A 22,562-nucleotide genomic window follows, 5' to 3' on the forward strand; every position below is an offset into this window, starting at 1 on the left:
ATAATAATAATAATCATCATCATCATCATAATCATAATAATAATAAATATGGGAAATGCTTGCTATCATTCGGTTGAGAAGCTTTCGTCATCTAGTCTGCTTAAAAGAACTAAAAGTTAGAATTTATAAAACAGTCATATTACCGATTTGTCTGTATAGTTGTCTGTCAAACTTGCACTCTCACTTTGAGAGAGGCATAGAGGTGAAGGGTGTTTGAGAATAAAGTGCTTAGGAAAATATTTGGGGCTAAGAGGGATGAAGTTACAAGAGAATGGAGAAAGTTATACAACGCAGAACTGCACGCATTGTATTCTTCGCCTGACATAATAGGAACATTAAATCCAGACGTTTGAAATGGACAGTGCATGTATCATGTATGGATGAATCCGGAAATGCTTAGAGAATGTTAGTTGAAAGACCTGAGGAGGAAAATACCTTTGGGGATGCCGGAACGTAGATGGGAGGATAATATTAAAATGGAGTTGAGGGAGTTGGTATGTGATGCTAGGGACTGGATTAATTTTGCTCGGATAGGAACCGATGGTGGGCTTATGTGAGGGCGACAATGAACCTCCGGGTTTTGTAAAACCCATTTGTAAGTAAGTAGAGTAAGTAATAATAGTACAACCAATAAATTGTATTTATCCAACATCTCCTAATAAAATAGCCCTTTGCTATGTTGAAAGTAAGCCTTATGTATAACGTTTAAATATTTTACATTCGTGTTTGTTTTCTAGTCACTTTTTTAAGTGCAATGGTTTCTTGGTATCACTTGTGAAGTTCAGATCTGTCTTCGGACAGTTGACTAAAACACAACAACAATACACGATTTAACGTCTAGGTCATATCGTGTGTGTACGATCGACGTAACAAGGATCGGGCCAACAGATCCTCATCTGTTCCAACTAGGTCCTTCAACCAACCTCATACAAAAAATTATAGTGGAGACAAATCCGGTGAACGGGGAGGCCATGAAAAAGGTCCTCCTTTGCGAATCCAGTGTTGTGAAAATCGTCGATGCTGAGTAAGGCGATTGTGATATCGTTGTTGATAAAGGCTAGACTGTTCGACCATTATAGTTTGCTGCTCCTTACGTACAAAATATCATGTCAGCTCTGTCCAGGTGTATCATTTCGTGTTGGTAAAGAGGCACTGGAGTGGGTGACGATTTACAAGCAAATATCAACCCTGCGTACTCGCTGCAAATGAAGAAAGTTTATGACATCAACAGCCAAACAGTACCTCATAGGAAAGTATGGTATTAGAAACAATGTTTGATTGTGATGTCCTGTGCAACTTCTCAGAAGTTTGTCGGCTTTATTTTTTGTCATTCTATATTATTCATCTTTATCTTTTGTTTTCCATGTTTATGTTGTGCTTTTATTACGTTTTTGTTTATATTCCGTATTTATGCTTAAGATTGTTTTGCATTCTGTGTTTGCTTTAAGGTTTATGTTTTATTAGAGAGGATATGTGGTTGGAATCTACCCACACACGTTATACGTATTGATGTTGGAAGTGTGGCAAGCGGAATTTATTTCAGTGCCTCTCAGGTCGTAAAAATGGCGTGTTCCGCCCGGGAGGAGGGAGGATAGTAATGCATATTGACACTTCTGAAACATGTAGATGAATGGAATGGTTTACGACTAGCTGTGGTATTAGAAGAAACTCCATGTTGGCTGAAGTGAAGTATACTTTATCAAATGTTCATTTCACGAAGTGTGAACTACATATTCATTGAGAGTAGGTACGTTTTATTGTCAGACTGCAGGCAAGTAAATGAATTAATATTGAACCAAATTTGTCTCGGGATTATGGCGTTGCACTATAAGACAAAAGGTCGCGAGTTCAATTCCCGCTGGGGTCATGGACTTTCTCTCTTGGCTGCCACCTCGCTGTTTTATAAATTCTATCATTTATCTCGTTTATATTATTTAGGTTATGTTATAACTTCTGCTGTATGAGATTATGGATAGTCACGTATCAGAGATTGTTTAATATGTGTTGATAATTGAAGTGGAGTGCAACTGTTTTAATAAAAATGAAACTAATCAACAAAGCCTTCTTGACTAGTAATATTCCAAAGATTTCAATGGAGATAGTATAGTTGGCACAACTGGTAACAAGAGAACGCTGATTATAACATACTACTGTCATCTAGCGGAATATTTGTAACGATGAGATGGTACAATAATACATTTTCAAAAACGTTTGGTAAGTCAATTAATATTTTATTTTGCAAAACGTATTATATGTTTTTCATGTGTTAAATTTTATGTTACCTTGTTAACATGTTTCGGCCTGCTGTTGGCCATCATCAGAACTCAGTAATGTAATCAGTTGTGTAATCGAGATGTATAATATTTTATTGTATTAGAGTACTTTATTTCTTCTAATCTTTATATACTTTCTTCTAATCGTGTAATAATCAATTAAAATCCTACTCGAGTTTTGATTTTCTCTAGATAAGTGAAAACCTCTAGTGACATTACTGTTGATTAACCTCAATTTCTTCATCACCAGAAGAAAAGATATTATTATTTTTTTACAAAAAGACCTTAGCTAATTTCATGATATAAAATATATAACCACCAATTATTCAACTTTTACCCACATCAAGAGTGGATAAGGATCTGTTACAAAATTTGTAAATTTCTGACATAAAATTTTAAATAAATTGTATAATCATGACTTGGAACCTGTTATTTTCTACTTCACTTACAAATTTACAAGATCATCTTTGTAAGTTTGCAACTTTTTCCTTTTGTAATTTCTACTCTCGTGAAACATGGCCCTAATTATCCATTTCAGTGTTGTATAGAAAGAAATTTTGTTGTTCGAGTTGGGATGTACCAGGCAGAAATGTTGGTCATCCTGTGAAAAGTCAATCGATAGAATACAGTATTCGCTCCATGCCGCTCTCAAAGGGTAACGAAATCCCATCTGCAACTTTGGAGCGTCTTTTCCATTCAGGTAGGGTTTATTATGTGTAGTAATGAGTCTTATTCCGTGTAATTTTATCAGGTATTCAATGTTAGTAAGAAGAATTTGTGTCATTAAGTAATGTTTATTGGAATATTCGACGAGAGTTAAGTCTTGCACAACGAAACGCTTATGTGGGCGTTGGGTTGCTAGGTCGCCTGTATGTAGGCAACTGGAGTCACGCATATGTCAAGAAAATGCCGCGCACTTGTGGGACTGTTTGTTTTATTGTGACGGAATAAATCGTAGGCCTGTTATACCTTCATCATTTTGTGTAAGGAAAATAAGTTATAAAATCACTTGAAGTGGAAAAAAAATATGGATTTAAAGAAAAATATTGGAATTTAAAAGTATTTCAGTAGTACGTGAAAAGGTTTCACATGTACAGACTCACAAAAAAAAAAAAAAAATTGGGCCTCGTAATTTTACGAAGTTCTAGATATAACGCATTGCGCATGTGCAGTAAACAAGAGCGCCTAAATGTATGCTACTTGTGGACAGTCTTGCAAAGCTTGTTGTCTACATTCAGGAGGACTGCTAACAAGGCTTGGTCCACATTTTATTTCCGTATCTGTACGTTACCATCTAATTAATTAGTTAATTGGTGGCTAAAAACATAGAATACTGATATAAAAATCTGTTGATATGGGATCAATAGTGCTGAAAAATGCGAAGTGAGGTTGAAATAATGCTTTATTTTCCAGTACCTCATGCTCTTAGTAATCAATAAATTTAATCTTTGCACATTTAATATAATGAACATTTTTCAAGTTCAATCTATAATATTTATCTATTTTGCAAATGTTTATTTGCTACAACATTGCATATAGAATATTAACGTTTTCGCCTTTTCGGCATCATCAGATATTGTTAAGAAACACGTAATCTAAACCTTGAACAAATTAAAAAATGTACATTGTAATATGCATGACAAATAAATTTTCATGAGTTTTATGTAGTATGTATTATAAGTAGACTTCGTAGAATTGCCACGAGATTCGCAAGGTTTACTGTGCACGCAGTATAGACTGTATGAGAAGGGGGCGTGTCTCTGATGTAAATACTGAGCAGTATACTGCGGTTACAATAAAACCTGTATCCTGCATTCAAGAAATATAATGAATGATCATTGAAGTAAGAAATGTCTAAACATGTAAATATACAATTATTTTATAGTGAGATATATTAACTCTTAAAATTTAATGTAAGATACATCATCCTTGAATATGTGCATTGCAATGAAGAGTTGAGCACATTTTGACCGACTGCAAAGTAACCTCCTCCGATGGTTACTTAAACAGTTTGTATATTGGGAACTTGTAGTTCAACATCACACGATGTAATACATGCATTTCTTAAGAACGGGAAGTCACGAAGTCACTACTTTTTAGTACACCAACTTCAGACGTCTTGTCGTGATCTGATAGTACATAATTTATAATACGAAGTTGTGAATAGACAGAATTTTTAGCAATAATGTTTCTCAACTAACATTTCACTTTTTCTGAAATTAGTGAATTGTTATTTTGGATAACGGTTTGTGATACTTTATCCACTATATTAAGGGCTTCTGAGAGTTGTAGTTTAGACGATTCTAACAGGATGATGCTTTTGGGCACGATTTTAAAATTAGAATCAATGACAGAATATCTTTCAATAGCTATTCAGAAGGCAATGATTTTACAGCTGCAACAGCGGAACTGTCTGTGTTATCCAATGCATCAATTACCTCCGTTATTTTTCCGTAATGTTCTGCATAATAATTAACAGAATTCAACCACGTTCCCCAACGGGTCAAGACTGGCTGCGGGGGTAAGGTTATTCCAGGAGTAATTGTTTGGAATAGCAACACTCTCATTGTAGTATGTTTGATTAAATTCTTGTCTGCACTGAACAAATGTTAAACTTTGACTATTCCAACCACAGTAATGCAAAAACAAGTGCTTACATAGGTATACATTAGCTGTAGCTGCTCTATCTATTTGGACCGGTCACAACTCTTAACATAAACTGCTTATACTACGAGACCGGGCGGTCGCTCGCCTCCTCTATACTACCGTACATCGGCAACCTGATTGCATGCTGCGTGTGGCAATTCAACGAAGTCTAATTATAAGTAAAAAGGTTTATGTAGAAAAGATTTCCAGGAAATATAAATTTGGAAGGTCGATATGATTGCAGATACATATAACTCATGTTACAAAACACATATGAAATGATTAACATGACAAGCATATTATATTATATCTTGCATTAAATTATTAACAAAATACGAATGTCAGCAATAATTAATATTGGTGGGAAGGACTTAATTGTTGAATTTTATAATTAATTATGAGTAGAATTGTGATGTAATATCAATATATTTAAAAGACAATTTATAAAATCAATAATAGATTATAATAAAATTAATAATAAATAATGATAAAATTTGATAAAATCTTATATGTCGTAATATTGCCATGCTGTTACAATTGATCCTTAGTAGTTGTTTAGCAATACATTTGGCTGTTCTTCATTCATCAATCTTGAATTTATTGATTGCGTATATAAGTACTGCATTCAAATAGTAGCAAACATCCTTGTGTTGCACATTTAATTGAAATTATAGGCCTATTAAAAACACACTCAGACCTATTTGATAGGTACATTGCCAGTAGATTTACTGGCATGTAAAAAAAACTCCTGCGGGACAAAATTCCGGCACACTGGCGACTCTGATATACCTAATCTATGCAAAAACGTTGTTAAATAAACCATAATTTATAATTTTTTACAGGTACATTAGGAATATATTTGAAAACACAACGGAAATACTCATTTTTATAGTAAAAAAATGTAAAAACTTTTCAGCAAAAAAAAAAAAAAAATAATAAAAAGACACTACTTTCATTTGATTAAATTCTGCTCAGTGTTTTCTTGCTTAAAATATAGAGGATTGTCTCTGAATTTTCTTGAAGATGAGTGATTCTTATATCTAAAAGTGTATCAGAAAAGGCGCTAAACTGTGATACACTACAGTTTCCCTGGACCAAATATTATACTTTCCCTTGCACAAAAGAAAAGCAATTAATGAAAGGAAAATATTTTCGGTAGAATTATTACTTAAACTTCTCTGTACAGTTGGTCTTGATTTCTCGCAACGTTGCGGCACGGTTTTTTAGCTACTCTAGAATCGTTCCAGAAAAGGAAGAAAGAGCCTTCTCTGAATTTACAATTAAAACTCAGATATGAAATGTTTGGAGACATTTCAAAGCTATGAGCTTGTGATCCTTTAACATTCCCCTAAGCACGTCCAAAAGCAATTTCTTTTACCTGAAGAAGTTTTTACTTCAGTCTGAAGTTGCAAGTAGAATTAAAAAAATCTCTTTTACTTACTGATTCCAGGATGGGAACATTAATTATATCAGTGTAGGAGCAGCAAGTCTTAGCTAAGGCAAATGAAAAAAGTTAAAAGTGGTTCAGAAACTTTATGCACAGGGTCTTTTGGTAGTAGGTTGGCCAGTTTTGCTGTACATGCTATAGGCTACCTAGAACTTCGAATCAGCGTCAGTTCCTTCATGGTTTTCTAAGTACCTTGTTTCAACACTGGCCTTTCCACTAACATTTGTCGACCTGACTGGCGAGTTGGTATAGCGCTGGCCTTCTATGCCCAAGGTAGCGGGTTCGATCCCGGCCCAGGTCGATGGCATTTAAGTGTGCTTAAATGCGACAGGCTCATGTCAGCAGATTTACTGGCATGTAAAAGAACTCCTGCGGGACAAAATTCCGGCACACCGGCGAAGCTGATATAACCTCTGCAGTTGCGAGCGTCGTTAAATAAAACATAACGACAACCACTAACATTTACTCGCTTTCGGCACTAGGCTACTGTGTGGTCAGGAGCATTAGATGAACCTTTACTTTAAGTGTGTATGTGTGAATCACTACCCCTGTAAGTGTTAACATTTTTTAGAGACACGCTGTAAATGAAGTCGGACGTTTTGGTTTTTGGATTGTACAGAAAGGCTTTTTATGTAATCCAGAAACAAAAGTTCCTTTCCTTAATTGACTCCGTAATAAATTACATATTTTATTTATGTGTCTTTCGAATTATATATTAAAAAAATAAGCTATAAACGATAATATTATTAGCAACTAGCAACTTGATAAAGGAATTGAATTGTTGCAATACTTGACGAGAGAGGCGTATCTTCTTCGTGACTAATGTTTCTAATAAAGTTTACAAACAGTGGTGTAACTGTTAAGTATAGCATTCTCAACCGATCGATATTGAGGTCATGCATATTGAGCTATTACAGACTCCATTTTGGCTTTGAAATGAAAGTTTACCTAGGACATTTATTTATTTAATTATTTATTTATTTATATTTTATTTATTTATATTAACTTACAAATTTATTATTTATTTATTCATTCATTTATTCATTTAATTATTTAGTTATTTATTTATATTTATTTACTAATTTATTTATTATTTATTTACATATTTATTCCTTTATTAATTCTTTCATTTATTTGCTTACTTATTTACCGGTACATATTTATTTACTTATTTTTACTAATTTATTTATTCTTTATTATTTTATTTATTCATTCATTCATTTACTTACAAATTTATTTGTTCATTTATTTATTTACTTATTTAGTTACCGGTACTTATATATATATATATATATTCATTCACAAATTTATTATTATTTATTCATTTATTAATTCTTTCATTTATTTGCTTATTTATTTATTTGTTTATTTATTTATTCATGCATTATTTGCTTATTTATTTACTTATTTATATTATATTCATTTACCAATTTATTTATTATTTATTTATTCAATCATTATTTCATTCATTTACTAATTTATTTATTATTTATTTATTCAATCATTTAATTCATTCATTTATTTACTTATTCATTTGTTTGTTTGTTTACCTATTTATTTAGTTACCGGTACTTATTTATGTATGTATTTATTTACTTATTTAGTTATTTGTCTACTTATATATATTCATTTACTAATTTATTTATTATTTATTTATTTATTCAATCATTATTTCATTCATTTACTAATTTATTTATTATTTATTTATTTATTCAATCATTTAATTCATTCATTTATTTACTTATTCGTTTGTTTGTTTGTTTACCTATTTATTTAGTTACCGGTACTTATTTATGTATGTATTTATTTACTTATTTAGTTATTTGTCTACTTATATATATTCATTTACTAATTTATTTATTATTTATTTATTTATTCAATCATTATTTCATTCATTTACTAATTTATTTATTATTTATTTATTTATTCAATCATTTAATTCATTCATTTATTTACTTATTCGTTTGTTTGTTTGTTTGTTTACCTATTTATTTAGTTACCGGTACTTATTTATGTATGTATTTATTTACTTATTTAGTTATTTGTCTACTTATATATATTCATTTACTAATTTATTTATTATTTATTTGTTCATTAATTAGTTTATTTATTTATTTACTTATTTATTTATTTAGTTACCGGTATTTATTTATGTATGTATTTATTTAATTAGTTATTTGTCTACTTATATATATATATATATAGCTATATTCATTTACTAATTTATTATTTATTCATTTATTTATTTATTTACATATTTATTCATTCATTTTTTTCTAATTTATACATATATATATATATATATATATATATATATTCATTCATTCATTCATTTACTCATTTGTTTCTTTATTTATTTACTTATCTATTATTTATTTGATTTTTCGTTAGCGCCAAGTGTAAAAAGCTAGCCGAAAAGAGAAAGAAATCTTCAAGAAAAAGTCAAAATTGCATCATCTGGCAGTACACATTTTAAGCATGTTTGGCTCAAGGGGTTATTTTCCATAATGAAGGTGGCTAAGCCATGGCAGCGTAACGTACTCGCGGATGAATATTCAAACCATCTCTGTACGATTCTTTCATCGTGTTTTAATTTGTCGTAATTGTTAGCATGGCTCAGGCTGCAAATTATATTTTCGTAGCACATTGAGGATGTTATTGCAAATTAAACATCTCGCAACATTTTCAAACTCTGTAAGAAAAAAGTCTCCTCGTATGAAAGTTAAACAACTTAGGGGTAGAAAAGCAACGTAAACCAGTATCTGAACTTTGAGCCTTAATGTACACACGCCACTAACTATTAAGGCAGCTTTCTCCCTCCCCTGCTGGACGCTGGTGCATGATCCCATACACTGCGCACCCAATACCAGTTGTACCATGTACTGTATTTGTGTAGTGTCAGGCTGAGAAGAAATTCAGACTCTCTTGGTCTCTTGGGTCAAGGTCCACTCTTAACTGCAGAGCCAAGAAAAGCGGAACAAGAGAATATCGTTGTTCATTGAGCGACAGATCTTCGAATTTTGAACCTCTGCCATTTTCTATCATCTGTGCCATGTAGGTCTATCTGCCCGGCGCGAATTCAGATGATAAGTTGTAGTAAATGTGAATATTTTATTTTTCCTGAAAATTTACGCGATGTGACGTAATGACACGTGCATAATCTAATTTTATGCATTCTGAAACTGTTTAGTGCACCGCTGTGGAAAAACGGTTAGAACAGGCCTGCACAAGGTTTGCGCTCTCCGAGCCGGCTCACAGCTCATGAGCGGAATGCAGATATTAGCTGCGCTCTGTATAAGAGTGGACTGGAAGAAGGGGTTATCTCGTACAAAATATACACAAAAGGAAATACAGTACTAGTAAGAGTGTTTATGAAATGAATTTCCGTTGTGTTTGCAAAACTATCTTGGACTATTATTAATTAACAAAGAAATATTTATTTTACAGAAATAATAGAAATTCTATTGCTACTTAAATGTACAATATCATTTTGTTATATTTTTATTTATCAGTAAATCAAAACGAGGTTTTATGCTGTTGGCAGCTGAAAGGAACAGTGCCATACTGATCATAATGAAACATCAGTTACAGATGTTCGATGTCTGCCTTTATTAAAGTTGATTATAGAAAACAGTTGCTCACAAATATAAATGTTGAGCCAAACATAGCAATAATTTTCACAGCCAGCCTGTGTAGTCGTGGTTATTAATGCTTATGTTTAGTCTTGTAAAACTCAACCAGGCTAGTAGTATTATTCAAATGATATTCAGCCCTTAAGCCACATTGAAGATCAATAAGTTCGAGCTGTAAATCGTTAAATATTAAATGTTATGTTCCGTCTTTTAGATTCCTCCATACTGTACTGTAGCAGTAGGTAAGCAACGTGAAACAGTTACTGAGAATAGGCCTACACACTGCACTCCACTAGATAACTGAGTGGTCGTTTCCCTCTCCTCTACCTATATCAAGTCTATGTCATTCTGACGTATCTTCCTCTCCGTTTCGGCGAGCGGTAAATACAGCTCTCCCGCTCCGAAGGAGCGCGCGCGCTCGTTGAGCGCTGTTTGTGCAGGTATGGGTTAGAACGTTTGGCAGTGAAACAAGAGAATCCGAGTTCAAATCCTGGTTAAGACAAGTTACTTGATTGAGGGTTTTCCCGGGCTCATTTCGCTGGCATTATCAACTTCATTTCACTCGTACGCTAGATTACCATCGCAGTTGATAAAGTGTCGTAGAATAAACTGAAGGCTGACTGAAACTGTAGTATCAGAGTGGGGCACGAAAAGGTAGTCCCAGACAAACAACGATCAACTAAAATGATGTATAATTTCTGTATTATTAGGCCTACTGTATTTTATTTCAATGCACTTTTGGCGTGTGGTAGGCTAAAATGGAGCCCTAAATGGAGCCCTTTCATACTCAGCGGAACTGGGCTACTTTTTCGCGCATCGCATGGCCAAGGAGTCCTGCTCGTTGTTCATGAAGCCCTAACATTTAAATGACGAGGAAGAAGCAATCAGGACTTCTAGAGGACCTAGTCCTTTAGTTGTGATAATGATAATAATTATCATTATTTAATTTTTATTATAGATGGCGATGCACAAAATGAAATTACAGGAGTTATTCGACGCTATGGACCTAAACAGGTGAGAAATTTAATATTTTGGCGCAGTTTGTATTGTAATCTTGGTTGTGTTCGGTCACAGAATCTGTAGCTGTAGCATATTCCATGTGGGAGATGTTCATCTGACTTAATTTTATTTCACTGCGTCATTGATACTTAAATTGATTTACAGATGTCTTCTGGTTAGCAAAGAATGGAATCGCACCAGAAATTGCATGTAACATTTTATAATATTAGTTCATACAATTAAGAAGTTAATAAGTTATTCCGGTAGGAGGGAAAATTCAGTTCTACAAAAGCAGACGATGTTTTTTTTTATAAGATATTTAATACAAAAGCTAAGATTCAAGTTTTTTGGCTTCTGCTTACAAGTCTAGGGAGTTTTCCCTCACAAGTAAACATTCTGACGGGGACAGATAAAAAAGTCAAAATTTTTCTTCCAACATGTTAATAATGTAAAAAAAAAGTGTTGTACAAATTTTGGCTACTCGGCCGCAATTACGAGGGCCGTAAAAATAAGTTCGGTTAAGGACCATTAACAGAAAGAAGAGACAGTTTCGTTGGAAAAATTTATTGCAATAGACACAACAATTATTGTTGAGCTATTTTTCAACATATTCCCCACCGGAATTGAAACATTTGTTATATCTTGAGATCGACAGAGAGGTGCAGAGGGCTGTCAAACGCTGGTTCCGAACCCAGGCGGCTGACTTCTACAACACAAGGATACAAAAATTGATATCATGTTATGATAAATATCTCAATTTCAGTGGGAGATATGTTGACAAATAGAGCAACAATTGCTGTATCTGTTTCAGTAAATCTTTCTATGTAATTGTGTTTTTTCTGTAAACGGCCGCAGGGAAAATAACTTTCTGGACCGCCTCGTAATTGTGGTCCAGTGGCCAAAATTTGTATAAGCACTTTTTATGACATTATTAACAAGGTGGAAGAGAAAAATAAACTTTTTTATCTGCCCCCATCAGAATGTTTGCTTGTCAGTCCTTTAAGAGTGAATGCTAGTAACTTTCTGCCCTGGACCCTGGACTTATTTCGCTGGCATTATCAACGTCAATTCACTCAGACGCTAGATAACCATAGCAGTTGATAAATTTTCGTAAAAGAACCAAATTAAAAAAAAAGATAGTAACTCTCGAAGTGTCTGTTCATGTGACTACTGTATTGTAGAATAGGAATAATACGTTTTACCGAAAGGAAATACAGTATGTTTATTAATATTGTTGACATTGTTATTGTTATCACATCTCAGTAATGTTTAAAATATATGCAACTGCGAAGCTGTTTTCGTGTTACAGCGTGTGTGTAACCAGACCCCCTGAACGCCTTTCTGTTCTGTCACTGAAAACATATGGATCATATATATCAGAACTTCTGGTGCTGCTAGCAACAAGCGATGAAGCCATCGCGCTGAGTTGTGCAGAAAAAATAGGCGGTCCTCTCCATGAGAGCATCAAGAAAGCAGTGCCTCCTTTATTCGCCAACGATGTGACCGAAGAACTACTGAAATGTGTGGACTTAACATACAGGACATATCGCGACACTCCTTATCGTAAGACGTTTGACCAAGTGACACCAGTTATCGTAGCAGCAATCTTACATCCCTCTGTGACAAGAATACACTTGTTTAAAGATAAATACCATTTTGAATTCACCGATGACTTCTACAAGTATGTTCCTCATATGATTGTAGACGCGTTACACAGTTTGAATGATTTGATTCAGCTGAGGTTTCCTCTTCGTTCGATCCGTTACGAGAAAAGTCTTTGGGTTGACATGGTCTTTCCTGAAAATCTACAGGAGTTTTCTTCAGGTGTTTGTAACGATACAATCTTGTTAACACTCTCAAAGTCATGCAAGCGATTGAAAGTTCTAGATATTCGCCAATCTCTTGTAACTTGTAACTGTGTTCCCTTCATCATCAGGTTTCGATATTTGGAGGAGCTTGATATTTCTGATACGTACCTACACGAGGATTCTGTGAAAAGCATTTTGGAAGGCTTCATTCGAAATGATACCAAGCAATACCTCAAATCTCTTGTTTGCTGTGGTTTATTTTCTGTGTCGGAAGTTTCAAGCGGTGGTGACTATCCATTTCGACCGGCGTTGAGATTAAAAAGCTTCGGTTGTGGCAGTTACAAATTCAGCGGATTCGAATCTTTTGACTTTTCTTGTCTAAGTCTCTTATCCGATCATTTTCCTAACCTCACGTCTCTCAATCTATTCAACTTCAACAACGAAAGCTGCAACATGTTAAAATTACTAAAAAATCTTACAAAACTGACACTGAAACTTGGATTTGAGTATCATCCGACAGATTTCGTCCTGAACTGCCCAGAGCTCGTGTACTTGGACTTACGTCAGATCCGTGTTCACGAGCTGAAGATTTTGCTTGAAAACTGTGGTTCGCTTCGCTGTCTTCATGTCACAATATTTGAATACAAATATAGTCCACATGTGCAGGATCAAGAGCTGTTTGAAGAGTGGTCGCTACCCGTCAATAAGACTGTTCAGTGCCTTTGTCTTCGTTACAACGGACGGCCAACTTTCACAGAGCACATAATCTCCAAATTTGTGAACGTTAAATATTTGTGCATTACAGATAGTCAAGGCGAGTGTATGTCCGTGCCGTTGTTTCAGAATCTGTTCCTGCGGAACATATTGTATCATCTGGAGAGATTTGTCATCATTTGGGATCTGTGCGATTTCAAGTCCATTGAAATAAAGTTCCTGAATAAACGTTCGCTAGAGGCAGTTCTGCGTTCTACGCACATATTTGATTCCTCTGTCTGCAAGGAAACACATCATATAATACAAAATTAGATTTCACTGGAGAAATTACGTTTGTAATCATAGTGAAGTGAACAATATTTTCGCGTTATTGTCTTGAGATAATCATGTAATTCTCTTTCTTAATTATCTGTGATCTTTAATAATAGTTACGTTTATAACTTCTACTTCTTGTTACAAAGTCAGAGGTCTTTCAGATGATGAGGAATTCTGCCGCGCGAAGTATATTAGAAGTGCTGGAATGTTTCCAATATCAAACTCAGTACTAGTTATGTGTGTTGGATTCGCAATTTGAGTTTTACTGAGGCTCAGAATAATATTATGATGTGATAATATAAGTGCCGGTATTGTTTTTAAGATCAGTGGAATAAACATAACTAATTAGATTAAACATTTCACAGTGTTGAACCTGGTGCAAGCTTTTCGGAATTGCATATTAGAGAAGGAAAACCAATCTGTTGGATCCTTTACCAACAGTTTTACTACAGTACTGCGTTCCCTAATGTTTAAACTGATACGTAGCTACGAAACTTTAGACGTTTCTGCATCTCTGACATGGTACAAAAGCCAAAAAATCTCTCATAAAAATATATATGCATCTTATAAAATTAAAATTAACTTAATATTATTAAAATTGTAATGCCTTTTCTGGTTAAAAAATATAATATAATCAAAAACAAATTCTGCAGAAAGGTTATTTCCCTACCCGCGGGGAATTCATTCTGCCATTTAGCGGACGAGAACGCTGTGACTCCCGCCACACGGAAGCAGTAATAGGCGGACAGTTGAGCGGGCTGGCGAACAACACATGTTAATCATTAGACTATTTCTCACCATATGGAAGCAATTTAATTCCTTGACTATAACCCGGTCACTCCATGGATTTGGAACCTAAGAGTGCTATGCATAGACATTTCGCTAGCCTGCTCTACGAGCGTGCTAAACTAGCCCCGGCTATCGACTGATTACTTGTACAGGATTCATATCATAGTCCACACCTGTGGAGTAACGGTCAGCGCGTCTGGTCGCGAAACCAGGTGGCCCGGGTTCGAATCCCGGTCGGGGCAAGTTACCTGGTTGAGGTTTTTTCCGGGGTTTTCCCTCAACCCAAAACGCGCAAATGCTGGGTAACTTTCGGTGATGGACCCCGGACTCATTTCACCGGCATTATCACCTTCATATCATTCAGACGCTAAATAATCTGAGATGTTGATACAGCGTCGTAAAATAACCCAATAAAATAAATAAAAATTCACATCATATCATATCATATATCATATATCATATCATATATCGTATCGTATCATATCATATCATATCATATCATATCATATCATATCATATCATATCATATCATATCATATCATATCATATCATATCATATCATATCGCTAACACTGGTTTATGAATACGAAAAACGTTAGTTCGCTGATCATCTACCGGAAGCCCGCGCTAAGAATATCTATGAATATGGCCCATAGACTCCAGGAAGTCTTCCCGGAGTCTTCTCATTGTTACTACAGACTGTTTTCACAACATTAACATATATTAATGCTCGCTGTTCTAAGGTGTACATCTGATACGATCCATCTGAACTTAACTGACTACTGTTCCTAGCCAAGATGTAGAGCCACGAACGATCGTAAAATATACGAATAATACATGAAAAAGAGCTGTTTACCCGCAGATTGCTTCATATTGCTTCTTGTGATGAGAATTAGTCTATGAATAACACATTCTATTCTCTCGCCCGCGCACCTGTTTCCGTGTCGCGGGAGTCGCAGCATTCTCTTCCGCTTGACAGGAGAGCTAATTCCCCGCGGGTAGGGAAGAAAAACCTGCATGTATTAATAGAATATAAAAATCCTTGCAACTGATAAATGAGGTCCAAATCTCTAGTACCTTAATGCACTCGTAAGGAGTTGCATTAACCCACAGTAACTTCAATTCGCACATTTGTGACCTTAAGATAGTTTCTTCCAGAACTAAGATTTGCTCATATTGGTTTAGTTGTGATCATTTTGAATTTTAGACTGATATGTAAGTTGAGTTAGTATGTTTACCATAATATATTCGTAAAAAAATAATTGAAGGAAACCGCTACGGTGGCTGATCAACCAGACCTTCAGCCTGTCATGCAGGTAGTCCTGGTTCGAGTTCCGGTGTCGCCTGGGATTTTTCATCGAACACTGAAATAAAACTTTAGATGGAATTGAGAACTCTGAAGAACTATATGAAATGTTTATTTCACTGATCTAATCGTGATTGCTCGAGATAAGAAGGGACTTCAAATTGATATGCTTCGATAAGCTGTAAAATAAGCAATTTCAAAGTCTTTGTTCACTTTATAATAAAAAATAGTACTTTATCAATTATAAACGTAAATATAGCAATAATATATATTTTCTATACATATTCAATTAATATTTTTTATTAAATTGTGTTCTAGTTGATATTATTCCAGAAATGGGATTAAATACAAGTAAGTCAGCAGTGTGGTTTGGAACGCAACGAGATTTTCACTATGGCTTTAACATCCCACCTCTAGATGTGGCTAAAATTGAAATACAGCTTTATAGTAATATGTAATATATTAAATGGTGCGAGTTTGATGTAAAAAACATGAAGGTTCGTAATTGTTTACTGTGTAGGTTAATATCCCGTATTTGACAATTTAAATCAGTTTTTTTTTGCCTGAATTTAACAAAATAAATTCACAAGTTTTATTGTTTCGTAAAATTGTATACTGTTACATTTTTTGTCTCGTTGGTGATAAATAGCAATAATTGTTTCCACAAGTCAGTGAGGGACACCATAATCTAATTTTCAGTAAACCCAAGAATAATGATAATCAATTTCTTCGGCATCAAGGATACTCAATAATTTTATTTTTACAGAATGAAACTTTCGTAATTTACATTCAATTGAATTTATATATTTTAAAATACCATTTTCTTTGCAATAAAAATGAAAATATCCATAATTTCATTGTTTCTGTCATTTCGTGTGTAGTTAGTGGTTAAAGCTGTATGGTTCTTGTCATATTTGTAAATGTATGTTTTCATTTACTTATTTCCTATATGAAAATAAAAACTAATACTGTAGTATGCGCTGTTTTATTTATTTATTTATTTTGTTTTTATTTATATATTATTTTTATTTACTTATTTTTGTTATTTTTATTAATTTATTTACTTATTCCGTAGTTCGAGGGTTTTAGTTCGAACTTAGGGTTAAGATACAAATTAGGTTTACTTTAAATGTTATTTTAAGTGATCGTGCTTCATTTAATTTAGGATGCTCCTTGTTAATTTTATTATACTATTGTTATTTATTATTAATTATTATTAGTAGTAGTAGTATTATTAATTTATTATTAATTGTCTTTATTATTAATTGTCATTATTGAGTGTAATTAGTTACCACTGCCACCGGGTATTTACCCATTTGCAGTGTGAATAAATACATACATAATGGCAAATAATCTTATTGCATATCATGCGAGATTTTCATTTCCTTAGGATAAAATCACTCGCGTCTCGGGCGCATGAATTTAGCAATAGAATCGAAAGATCTTTTGATATTACTCGTGATAACAGATAAAAATAGAAGTGTTAGGAAAAGCGAAGGTTATTCGAAAGTCACGAAAGATTTTTAATTTCTCTAACTTTTGTTAAGAAGTAACTTTATAGAAAAATATTAATACAGTTTTGTTTATAAAAGAGTTGAGTTTCAGATATATACGATACAAGTGGGGTAAGAGCATTATTAATATAAGTGTATTAAGAGGGTGTTATCACAAATGTTATTTTATGCTCGACCATGCCGAAATGTAGTAATTATACACCTGGTAGCAGTCCTTTAATGCATGTCATTAAAGTACATCTATTCATTAAAGTTCAGGTTTTCGATTATTCTCGGATATGCAATCGAAAGACAACGAGGGAAACGTCACGGAGGCTGGAAATCCAATACTGTCGCAGAAGGTTATGTACTTTTACTATAATAATTAGCGTTAATTGTAAATAATATTCAAATTAAATTCAATTTGTAATCTCGTTTTTCAATTCTAAATCAATTTCCAGGTTATATCAAAATTAGTTCATGTTATTCTCTAGATTATATCAAAGTCAATGACATTATTGTTCCTCAGAAAAAATCAATACTTTTGCGTCTGCGCACAGCTCACAATTTAGAAGTTCAGTTCCGCTCTTCACTTAGATAACCATAACATGAATACTTCTGAATAATTTCAAGTTAGAAATATGTTCGAGCATAAAAAGTCGTATGAAACTTGCCTATAATGGTAATTTTCATAGGATCGTCTTAATTACTACCATTATAGGCTCGTTGCATAATGTACTATTTTAATAATCTTATTCACTTTGTTTTGTTTTATGACTGTCCATAGTATTTGTAATAATACTCATGACTTTAATCTAATCTAATCTAATCTAATCAACAAACTCGATTATTGGCTGTATTTCAATTTTATGCACACACAAACACTGTGTTGACTACCTTGCTTGTGGATTTAAAAATAATCATCCACTACTGTTCGCCTCCCCAATGTGATATTAAACCAAGCTGCTTCGTTGATTATTTTTAATCTGTAATATTTATTCTTATCAAAAATATGATAATGTGACTTGTGAACAGTTTTTATATTCTTACTAAATAATTATATATATATATATATAAAATATTGAATTGTGAATTTTGTTATTGTTATTGAATAATAATTGCACTTGTTTAAATCGTTTGAAATAGTGTTTTCTTTGTTTCTACAGTTGTCCATTTCAATAAACCCACTAATCCAATCTAAAAATATTTATTGGTACAGGCACAGTATTAACCTGTAAATATTAATTTAATTTCATTAACGCTGCACTTATCTTTACGCTCATTTCATGTCATCAATCCTTCTTCTACTGTTTTATAGAATTAGACTACAGACCTTTTCCCTCTTCCTCTTTTTAATGGACGACCAGTGTTTCTTCTTCTTCTTCTTCTTCCTTTATATGTACAGTAGTGGCAAAGAAACCGGACCGACCCTTGTAGCTGATTTCAGAGCCTTGTTCACTCCAGAGCACGATAGACTGGTAACTAAGACTTTCGTGGTTCGAATCCTGCCTGGGAAGGAAACTTTTTTGTGTTCCTTATTCAAATTTATTCCCAATACTTTTCGATTGCAGCAATAATTAACTTATTATTCCCAGAACATGAATTTTACCTGCAATCGAAAAATATTTGGAATAAATTTGAATAAGGAACAAAAAAAAGTTTCCTTCCCAGGCAGGATTCGGACCACGAAAGTCTTAGTTACCAGTCTATCGTGCTCTGGAGTGAACAAGGCTCTGAAATCAGCTACAAGGGTCGGTCCGGGTTTTTTTACCACTACTGTACATAGCGCACTAAAGTATGCGGTATTGCATCGGATGACATTCCTTATATACAGAATGCCTCTAAATTAGACCGATAAACTTTGGGGTTGGATAGATTACGTTTTTTATAATACTTTTTGTTAAAAAAAAAACAAATAAGCTGCATTGTATTGGGTTTAGACTGCTAATTTAACATTGAAGTGAGTATTTTTTTCCTTTCCTTTTGTTTTTGTTTTTCCATGTAACATTAATAATACGTTTATTAAATTAATTAATTTTCAAATAACTGATTACCATAAGCTCGATCCGTAATATCGTCCAGTTAATGACATATTGCACTGAAACGAAAAGTCGTAGCCCATTTCTTCCTTCTTATTCTTCTTCTAAAAAGCTCTTGCAGATCCCAAAGTTTGTCGGTCTAATTTAAAGACACCCTGTATATCCATACCAGTTGACTTTAAGTTTTGCATTTTATCCATCAGGTTAAATGTTTTCAATTAATTTCTTATATCCTGATTATGCTTCTTGTCCAGTGTGTAATTTTTAAAGTCTTTGATGTTTTTATCATTTCACACATATTGTAGAACGTGTTCATTTTCTCGTTAAATTATAGAATCAGAAATAATCTAAATTGCTTACCTTTGTTATCGGTTTATCATTAATCTCTCTTCCCGTTAATTGGTAAGACTGTGGGAATGAAGTAGGAATATCAGCGAGTTAAAGTGAAATTTTTCATTTAATAATATGACAGTTTTCAGACAAATGTCTAAAGATATTCCCGTTTTTCCTGCAGTTATTTATCAACATTTTTCCTATCATACAGAGTGCAAGAGGACCAGAAGATGAAGATAAATCAGTTCATACAGTTAAACGTAAAAGTCTAATGTCATTATGGTCTTTTTTTTAACCGGTCTTGAGGAAAGTAGCATTTTTATTTAAATTGTGAAATGCATAGGTTACATGACTCGAAAACAGTATAATACAGTCATCAGTTTGGGTATCGATAATATTAATTTATTATAATAAAGCTATTATGATAGTACAGGGACATCATTTTATTTTTACTAACATTTCTGATATTAACCTGGCTATACCTTTGAATCATCGGTTGCTATCACCTTCCACGACTGGAGTTCGATGGCGTAATATACAAACAAATCACTTTACTAGGTATAGGAGGGAACAAAAGTAATTCATCCATTCACGTAAACTATGAAATATCACACTTTTGAGTTTGATAATTTTCATTAGGTTTTTGTTTAATCAGAATACAGTACAGTATTAAAAACGAGTGTTTTTACTCACGAACTGAGCTGTCCATATGGACGTATTCATTATGCAGTGTATATTATACTGTATACAGCACATTAGCATACAATATAGAGAATGAAGTTAAATTGAAAAATAATCATAATATGGATATTTAAACACATTTTTCAAAATGGTGGCGGTTCATTTCGATACAGGCTTCAGTTCTAATGTATGTAATTCCAATTACCAGTTTCGTCCTTCGTACTAGTAACTCATGTTGAAATAATTCTGTACCTACTCTGTAAAAGAGTACCTTACGTACTGTAAGTTCAATCTTCACTTCTCCTTGATCCGAAAAGATAAAATTACTCAGACATGCTATCTACTGTCCGTCCAAGTGGTTATGTCGCAGGATCGTAGAAAGGAGGGAAATCACGTGACAGTTAATTACTTAACGAGGCCCTTTTATTTAAGTTATTTTAAGCAGTTGTATGGGTATAATATTACGTATATGTCCAATTCCTAACAGAAATTAATGTTCTCACAAAAGAGCTAAGACAGCCCAGCCACCAGCCTTTACAGAGAGGCAAATAGAAGCTGGTGGGGAAAACCGGAATGCGACGTAGGCAAATGGACGACAGCACCTGTGCAAAAATGATGCAATATTGAAAGCTCTTTCGTCATTGGAAAACGCGAACATATTTTTGGAACGTACTGTGACGGTAAGGCTAGTATGACTGTATATGCGGTCTTGGATCTATGTGGAAGACGGTTGAACTTCATTAGTAGAAGGGGTGGGAGTGAAGTACATTCCAAAACTCAGGTACAATAAAAATTGAAGTAAAAATAAAATTTTGTCCCTGTATAAAACATTTCTTGGTGGTTATATTATGATTAAAAGGTGGGAGTTTCTATATATGACAATCAATAAGGCATAATCAGAAAGGACAAATGAAAATCGTAGATGATTAAAAGGGCTACGACAAATCAACAGCGGGCACAATGTGTTCTTTGGTATGCTAAATTTGAGTGTGTTAGAATTCAAATGGAATTTCGACGTGAGTATGGTGTGCATAATATACCTAAATACGATTCCATAATGCTGTCGTATCGAACACTTGGCGGACTGCAATAAAATAAAAACATTGGATGTAATGTTATCTAAATTATAAAATAAAGTTTTTTTTTTGCATATCAAGGAAGAATGAGAAGTATTTATGTTGTTATTGAAATAAAAGAAACATATGAAATAAAACAATAGGAGGAATGAGAAGCAATTTGGTTGTTATTGAAATAAAAGAAACATATGAAATAAAACAATAGGAGGAATGAGAAGAAATTTGGTTGTTATTGAAATAAAAGAAACATATGAAATAAAATAATAGGAGGAATGAAAAGAAATTCTGTTGTTATTGAAATAAAAGAAACATATGAAATAAAATAATAGGAGGAATGAGAAGAAATTCTGTTGTTATTGAAATAAAAGAAACATATGAAATAAACTAATAGGAGGAATGAGAAGAAATTCTGTTGTTACTGAAATAAAAGAAACATATGAAATAAAATAATAGGAGGAGTGAGAAGAAATTCTGTTGTTATTGAAATAAAAGAAACATATGAAATAAAACAATAGGAGGAATGAGAAGAAATTTGGTTGTTATTGAAATAAAAGAAACATATGAAATAAAATAATAGGAGGAATGAGAAGAAATTCTGTTGTTATTGAAATAAAAGAAACATATGAAATAAAACAATAGGAGGAATGAGAAGAAATTTGGTTGTTATTGAAATAAAAGAAACATATGAAATAAAATAATAGGAGGAATGAGAAGAAATTCTGTTGTTATTGAAATAAAAGAAACATATGAAATAAAATAATAGGAGGAATGAGAAGAAATTCTGTTGTTATTGAAATAAAAGAAACATATGAAATAAACTAATAGGAGGAATGAGAAGAAATTTGGTTGTTATTGAAATAAAAGAAACATATGAAATAAAATAATAGGAGGAATGAGAAGAAATTCTGTTGTTATTGAAATAAAAGAAACAAATGAAATAATACAATAGGAGGAATGAGAAGAAATTCTGTTGTTATTGAAATAAAAGAAACATATGAAATAAAATAATAG

General features: G+C 33.2%; 1 protein-coding gene across 5 annotated transcripts in view; it reads left to right on the forward strand.

Annotated features, from left to right (window-relative positions):
• LOC138701162 (uncharacterized) overlaps positions 1–22,562 on the forward strand; it is a 110,184-nt gene that overhangs the window by 61,568 nt on the left and 26,054 nt on the right. For 2 of the 5 annotated variants that reach the window (XM_069827779.1, XM_069827780.1), the window contains 2 exons: positions 10,957–11,012; positions 12,307–15,152. In XM_069827779.1, coding sequence (XP_069683880.1) covers positions 10,957–11,012; positions 12,307–13,831 — 1,581 coding nt within the window. In that variant the 3' untranslated portion in view covers positions 13,832–15,152. Of the gene's footprint in view, positions 1–1,570; positions 1,748–2,749; positions 2,974–10,956; positions 11,013–12,306; positions 15,153–22,562 lie in introns of those variants that run through there. The other 3 variants (XM_069827783.1, XM_069827781.1, XM_069827785.1) reach the window with 3 other exon arrangements.

This window comes from Periplaneta americana, chromosome 6 (assembly GCF_040183065.1).
Source record: "Periplaneta americana isolate PAMFEO1 chromosome 6, P.americana_PAMFEO1_priV1, whole genome shotgun sequence".
Taxonomy (NCBI): Eukaryota; Metazoa; Arthropoda; class Insecta; order Blattodea; family Blattidae; genus Periplaneta; species Periplaneta americana.